This window comes from Engraulis encrasicolus, chromosome 9 (genome assembly GCF_034702125.1).
Source record: "Engraulis encrasicolus isolate BLACKSEA-1 chromosome 9, IST_EnEncr_1.0, whole genome shotgun sequence".
Classification (NCBI taxonomy): domain Eukaryota; kingdom Metazoa; phylum Chordata; class Actinopteri; order Clupeiformes; family Engraulidae; genus Engraulis; species Engraulis encrasicolus.
The window spans coordinates 18,098,893-18,106,287 of NC_085865.1; the positions used below are offsets into that span (position 1 = coordinate 18,098,893).

The following is a 7,395-nucleotide window of genomic DNA, read 5'->3' on the forward strand; positions in this document are numbered from 1 at the left end:
TGTGTACTTTCCTAATCTGTTTTCTCCCTTAACAATAGCGTCAAATGTATGCAAAGATTTTCTTAGGTAGAGAAAGATACTCAAGGCATGTTCATTTCCGAGATCCATTTCATGTCAGGTGAATGCCCCTTTAGGAGACCTTCAGTTAGGAGACCTTTGGAGGCTTTAGGTTGAGAATAAATGGAGTTCAATTGGTTGTGTTGATGGCAGTGGCGCACACCTTTTCCAAGTCACCACCAAACACCACAAAAACAAAAGAAGGAGGGGACAACACCCCCCTTAGGAGACCAAAGTTGAGCACACTCTTTTGAACTGAGTGGGCAGAGTTCGGAATATCTTTTTCTCATAGAAGATCGCTGGTTCTACCTTACCACTAAAAAGCCACACTAAGTTCAATTAAAATCTGTCTGTCGGGGGCCCCAAAGGTTGACCCTATGTCAAAGTGTTACAAAAAATGATTGCTTACGGTTTTATTTAATATCTGTTTCCATCTGTTGTGGTACACGGTGCAGATGTCTTATAGGAATGCATTAGAGTCAAAGATGAACTGCACATTGATGAGCTACCTTTTAATCCATTGCATTGTAGTGATGTTTCATAGTCTGAAGAAGGGCTGTGAACGATGTTCCAAGAATTTGACATACTGTATTTGAATAATATGAAATAAGACCCCATGTTGGAGTTATCATGACCATCAGTGCATGTGGAGATCATTATGATTGAGTGTTAACCATTGGCTACTTATGCTAACACACAACCACAAGGACTTATGACTATCCATAAAAACCCTCTGTCTTCAACAGTTCCAATGCAGTTCAAGGCAGGATAAAAAAAGAAATGTTAGTTCATAGTCAGAAAGTACACCTACACCTACAACAAGGTTGCTTCAAATACCACTGGCACCTGGCATCTTGCCCGAAAACCCTTTGATGAACCACCAGAAAGAAACAGCAAGTAATATTTAGAAACGATATTGTATGAATGAAAAAGTGTTGCTTTAACATGACAATGAATTATGAAGGCAGATTTGTAGAACAGGTGATGTTTAGTTTGAGAAAGTGGATACAAAAGAGATGTCATATCTGTCTGCTACAGTTACTTTTACACAGTACCCCACAGACACACACGCTCACACAACACCTGAGTCTAACACATACAAACAAACAAACAAACGAACAAACAAACAAACAAAGACTATTGCGAACTGAACTGGGTTAACTTTCTCTTCAGACAAGCGCGTTTGTGACGGTTAAAGTTGCTCGGCGCGTTGAACTTCTTGAAGCAGAACTTGCAGGTGTACGGCTTGAGTCCCGTGTGTATGTTCTGATGCACCTTGAGGTTCTCCAGCCTTGAGAACCGTTTGCCGCACTGGTTGCACTGGTGAGGCGCGTAGCCCGTGTGGATCTTCTGGTGGGATTTCAGGGTCTGCTCGGACAGCAGTCTCTTCCCACACAGCCCGCAGGTAAACCTCTTCTCGTGGTCAGGCATGGCTACAGTCATGTGATGAGACGTGTTCAGGTGATTCGTTGAAATGTCCGCGTCAGGCCTTGTGTCTAAGGATGCAGCCCCCGTAAGGTTCATGGTGCCGCAGGTATTGACATTCACATTCCCCGGTGGCTGCTTTCTGCATCTCGACCACTGCTTTTGCAGACATACTTGACTCCTCAGCGGAGACACCGCCCACTGATTTAAGTGTGTGTGTGTGTTCTGTCTGTTTTGCCCACCAGGTGAAGTGTGCAGGCGTGTTTGAGCCGCCTGCCTTTGCACCTCCTCTCGCTGCACCCGCTCCCTGCCACAGTTCCTGGGTAGCATGGTCTCTGCATGATGTGCCGCACGGGGCACCTCAGGCGCCCTGGGCCACGTGTCGTGTTGTTCATTATAGTAGTTTCCACTACCACCATGGATGCTGTTCTGTTTACTGTGGAAGTCTCCTTTACCAACATGGCCGCTGTTCTGCTGTTTACTCTGGTAGTCTCCCCTACCAAGATGGCAACTGTTCACCTCGTCTGTCAGTTGTTCACTGGAGTAGTCGGCACTACCAACATGGAAGCTGTTCGCCTCATCACTACTTGTGGAGCTGGATAGGCCATTGCCACATTCCAGCTTAATGTCACAGTTGATGTTGGATGGGATGAACAGCTGGGCATCAGGGGACCAGTCTAATTCCGCTTGGGGGGACAATGACGCGTCAAGATCTTGACCCGGATCAGGATCGGGCAAAGCGATATCAGAACCGACTGTTTTTGAATGACAAAGAAAGAATGTATATATGTGTTATATGAACGTAACACACACAGTAGAGAATGAGCACAGTAGGCTACATCCTTATCAGTTGTAATTATTCGTTTATTACTGTGTCAATGATGATGGCTACTTCACTCACAGTGCTCTGTACATTTTGCTGTTTTGGTTTAATGTCTAATAGCAGTGCTTATCGTATTATATTAAAAAGGTTTTGGGATACATTTTAGCTTTTTCCATAGCAGTTTGCCAGCCCCCATTGCTTTTGACTATGATAACACGACCGCAATATAGGCCTGCACTTACACATGGGTGGTTGACGTTTAAGGGCGTAACAGGTTTTCCAATTCCTGAAAATAATGATGGGAAAATTTGAAAAAAATAAATAAATAAAAATAAAGCGCTTAGTGGTCCATGGAATTTAGCCTAATTTTTGCCATTTTCGGGAAAATGTGCCCTGCAGTGTGACATCCTTGGTGTGACATTTCTGTAAGATACAATAAAATTGTCAATATTCTGCACAAACACATCCCCCGTGCTCTTTGTACTATTGTTCCTTTAACCCCCACCCCACACACACAATACTCCCCACACACACCTATGCATTGTACAGGCAGACAACTATGATTTCACTGCATGGTTTCAGTGTATTACTTGTAATAATTGTGTGAATGTGACAAATAAATCTCCTGGTATCCTTATATCCTTGCACGATACATGAAAAACAAGTAAGGATTGAGTAACACATTGCATAAGCATGTCACACTACAGGACATGAAGTCACACCACAGGAAATTCACTGCATTGTGGCCATTTTAATCCTTTTGTATACATGACTGACCTCTGAGCTCATCATAACTAGATAATGATATTGTGTTTAATCTTAATATGTGTTTTCATTTCAAAAACCTTTTTTTCCCTTCTATAAGAGCAGTCACACCACAGGACACCATAAAATTAACCTAAACATTGCGTGACAGAAACATTGCAATATGTAGACATATTAAGAGGTGAATAGTTTTTAACCAATGTCACAAAAAAACAAGGCGTCACGTCAACCACCCACATACTATAAAGTTTATGCTGCATTGTTTTGCTCCCAGCCCATGTAGTGAGGGAGTGGACATTTCGGACTGAGCTTGAAGATCATTTTTTAAAGCGAATGCTGCTAGTTACCTTCCTGTCCACTCTGTTCTTCTGCATGAAGCTCACACTCTTCCAAAACCTCTTGTTTGATACACACCGTTTCCATGTTGGTATCCTGTAGGGAAGAATGTCAGTTACAGGTCTCTTGGATGGCAAGTAGTTTTAAGAATAGTCAATAGTTGGAACGTTTTATAGAAATATTTGTAGCAGTGTGCTGTACTACTCACTCTGTGTGTGTGTGTGTGTGTGTGTGTGTGTGTGTGTGTGTGTGTGTGTGTGTGTGTGTGTGTGTGTGTGTGTGTGTGTGTGTGTGTGAGTGAGTGAGTGAGTTACCATTGCCTTGCTGGGATGTTCACACTGTTTGTTTTTAGCTGCCATGCTCCACTGGCTGCACTGTGGTATGGTCTGGGTAGCCCCTGTCAAACAAATCACAGCAATGAACAATCTCAAATTAGATTCGATTCAGTCGCAGAAATTTCATATTAGAATATCAATTCCATCAGGATCAGCACGAGTCAGATCTTCTGTGATTCACATCTCATATTCAAGTATGTGTGGACACATTGACATAAGCCCTACAGGTAGCCTACACAATTAACCTCCTCATACATCCACACACATATAGGCCTACTCCTCTCTTCCACATGCAATCCATTTTACCATCTCCTCTCATGCCCGGCCACCACACCTGCACTGTCTACACATAGTGCAAAAGTTTAATCGTCTACTTCAATTTTACTTCGGCTATAGATTATATGCTTGTAATACTCTGACACAATCCCAAACTACTACTGATTTGGGTATCATAACATACTACTAAATAGCCTACGTCCGCACCACTGCACGCAGTGTCACAAGATAATGGATAATTGAATAGACCGTGTCTGTAAAGAAATTGCCCAAGTATTATCAATGAGTTGACAGGTCTCTTTCTTACCTCTGTCTCCATTTGAAGCCCGTTCGAAGTCACCTTCATGACTACGCCTAGGAGGGTCTTCGATTCGTACGGTGAATGTGTTGATATTCTGTGAAGAACTACAATGTATCGTCGTTTGCCTTCTGGCGTCTTCGGAATGTTTGCATCTTGAACATTCCAAGCGTAAAGCTGCATATTCCGTGTCAAACAGCTCGCATAATTCTGTCACCGCTGCAGTCAACAATTCTTCTAAAAGAGTGGAAATTTTACTCCTAAAGTGTGGGTTTGTTGCAGTTACCATTGTGCAAAAATAATGCTAGAATGTTTTCGATTCTGTCTGTGTGCAGTAAATGTTATTGTACATGTCTTCCTGTTCAGAGGTAGAATGAATCTTAAGCCTCAACCGATTCCGTAATAGCATAGCGACATCTAGTGGAGTGGAATGATCTCAAGGTTTTAACCAGAGAAAGTAGAACAGATGAGAAAGTTCACTCATGTTGGAGCCCATTGTAGCCAATAAGCGTGCAGTAGGCCTACCATCTGGTTGGCTAAAGCAGACAAGGGGAAAATGAGTCAGTCAATAGGGCAAAATGCTAAAATATATTCTTCTCCAATTTTCAGTCATAAACCTCATGAATAAAAAAAAATCCTGTTAAGAACAATGGCTGGTATTGGATAGAAAGCTGCAGGCCTATTGTCAAGTTTTGGGGTGTTTAGTTTTTCCAGCAGGGCAGAGGATTGAGACCTGTAGCCTACTTAGTCCGGCGGATTAGACACACAAAAGGGCCTAATCGTGCACTTTTGAGTAAAAGCATGAAAATTGGTACAAATATCCTTCTCGATATGCTGATTAATATTAGCGTTGGAGGCGTCGCGAAAAATGAAGAATTTTCAAGATGGCCGCCAAATCCAATATGGCCAACCCAAATTAATGAAACTACCTGACACGTTGATGTAAAAGCATGAAAATCGGTACATATATCCTTCTTGATATGCTGATTAATGTTAGCATTGCAGGCGCTGCGAAAAATTATGAATGTTCAAGATGGCCGCCAAATCCAATATGGCCAACCCATATTAATGAAACTACCAGACACTTTGTAGTAAAGGCCTGAAAATTGGTACACATGTCCTTCTTAATATGCTGATCAATGTTATCGTTGGAGGCGCCACGAAAAATGCTGTATTTTCAAGATGGCCGCCACATCCAATATGGCCAACCCATATTAATGAAGCTACTGTACCTGAAACTTTTTTGTAAAACCATGAAAATGGATGCCCAGTTACTTCTTTATATTTTGATTAATAAAAGAAATGGAGGCATTGCAAGAAAGTTTAATTTTCAAAATGGCCGCCTAATCAAATCTAGCCAACCCATATTAATGAAACCATTGATGAATTTAACACCCACTTTGTAGTAAAAACATGAAAAATGGTACACATTTACCTCCTGATATGCTGATTAATATTTGAAATGGAGGCATTGCAAATAAATGGAGCCTAATATTTGGTACCTTCACTGAGGGATGGAATCCATGCTGTCTTTTCAGATCAGCAGGATTGTGCAAAGCAGCATAGGATTTCCCAGGTCGTGGTATATCCTATGGCCAACATTAATCAAACTGCCAACAATGCCTAATTAAAAGATACACAAACTTTGAATAAATGGTGAATGGCACAGTTGGTGCAAAGTCAACTCTGGGTATGTACATTTGAGTAACCTTGAGTGAAAGTTTACTTGTACAGTATTAGGATTCATTATAATAATAGTGTGCAAGATTTGGCTTATGGTGAACCCCCATTTCTGTATTTGTAGTTCAAGGTATGCAAACTATGCATCATATGCAAGGTGAAGTTGATAAGATTTGATTTAACCCCCATGTTGAGGGGGGACAAGATTTTGTTTTGTTACCTACAGTACTTGAATGAAGGTTGTGCACATTTATTGCTCAAATCCATTGAAAAAGTGACTAAGATATTTATTGACTCATCAAAGACTACAAATATGCTTCTACTACATGTACAGAGAAATGTATACTGAGATAAATAAAGGATATTTTATGCCCATTTATACATCTATGGGTTGGCCATATTTGATGTGGGCCCCTCTTGAACATTCTTTTGATTTTTTGATGATGTTAATACAATAAAAATATACATGTGTTTTCATGCTTTCGCTGCAAATTGTGCCCTGTAACACAATATGTAACACTACATATCTATATATAACATTAGTAGGGTAGGGTTTGATGTTTCGAAATTAGGCTATGTTAGGATCACTTCCAGAGTAATCTTTTTTAGGACTATTACTTGTGTGTGTGTGTCTGTGTGCGTGCACGCACTTCTCACGTGAACCCTTCTACATTATTATACATATCAATAAGTATATGTGTGCTGATTGCATGCTCCTGCTACAAAGTGCATGGTGGTTTCACTAATATGGGTCAAACATGTTTGATTTGTCTGGAAAATTCAGATTTTTTTTTCATACCTCCATTCCTAATATTAATCTGCACATAAAGATGTAACTGTGTAGGCTACCAATTATCATGCTTTTACCACAAAGTGCCCGGTAGTTAATATGGGTTGGCCATATTGGATTTGGCGGCCATTTTGAAAATTCTGTGTTTTTCACATCTAATAATCTGCTGAAAAAGAAGTAAATGTGTGACCATTTTCATGCTTTCACTACGTGCATAATGGATTCACTCATCTGCTATACAATTCCTGTTATATGGGTCGGCCATATTTCATTTGGTGGCCATTTTGAACATTTCAATTTTGGTTTTACGCAACAATTCCATTTCTAACATTAATAGTTACATCATAGAGTATGTATTTACCAAATTTCAGGCATTTATGACGCAGTGCATGATGGTTTCTCACTAATATGGGTTGGCCATATTGGATTTGGCGGCCATCTTGAAAATACAGCATTTTTCGCAGCGCCTCCAACAATAACATTGATCAGCATATTAAGAAGGACATGTGTACCAATTTTCAGGCCTTTACTACAAAGTGTCAGGTAGTTTCGTTAATATGGGTTGGCCATATTGGATTTGGCGGCCATCTTGAAAATGCATAATTTTTCG

General features: G+C 40.7%; 1 protein-coding gene across 2 annotated transcripts; it reads right to left on the reverse strand.

Moving 5' to 3' along the window:
* Window positions 1-973: 973 nt before the first annotated feature.
* On the reverse strand, window positions 974-4,668 carry LOC134455038 (zinc finger protein 112-like). Of its 2 annotated transcripts, XM_063206105.1 has the most exons (4): window positions 4,325-4,668; window positions 3,721-3,803; window positions 3,418-3,502; window positions 974-2,237 (listed from the first exon to the last, which is right to left on the reverse strand). In XM_063206105.1, exons 1-4 carry the CDS (start codon window positions 4,602-4,604, stop codon window positions 1,195-1,197), a joined length of 1,491 nt encoding a protein of 496 aa, XP_063062175.1. In that variant the 5' UTR covers window positions 4,605-4,668; the 3' UTR covers window positions 974-1,194. The 2 variants fall into 2 exon arrangements, with proteins under 2 accessions (XP_063062175.1, XP_063062176.1); XM_063206106.1 differs by lacking the exons at window positions 3,418-3,502; window positions 3,721-3,803; window positions 4,325-4,668 and adding an exon at window positions 2,548-2,585.
* Window positions 4,669-7,395: the final 2,727 nt, after the last annotated feature.

Coding starts and splice junctions, on each gene's coding strand:
- LOC134455038 (XM_063206105.1), bottom strand. CDS start 4,604: ATGGTAACTGCAACAAACCCACACTTTAGGAGTAAAATTTCCACTCTT. Junction 3,804..4,324: donor GGCTTCAAATGGAGACAGAG/GTAAGAAAGAGA, acceptor TTTGTTTGACAG/GGGCTACCCAGACCATACCA. Junction 2,238..3,417: donor AGAACAGAGTGGACAGGAAG/GTAACTAGCAGC, acceptor ATTCAAAAACAG/TCGGTTCTGATATCGCTTTG.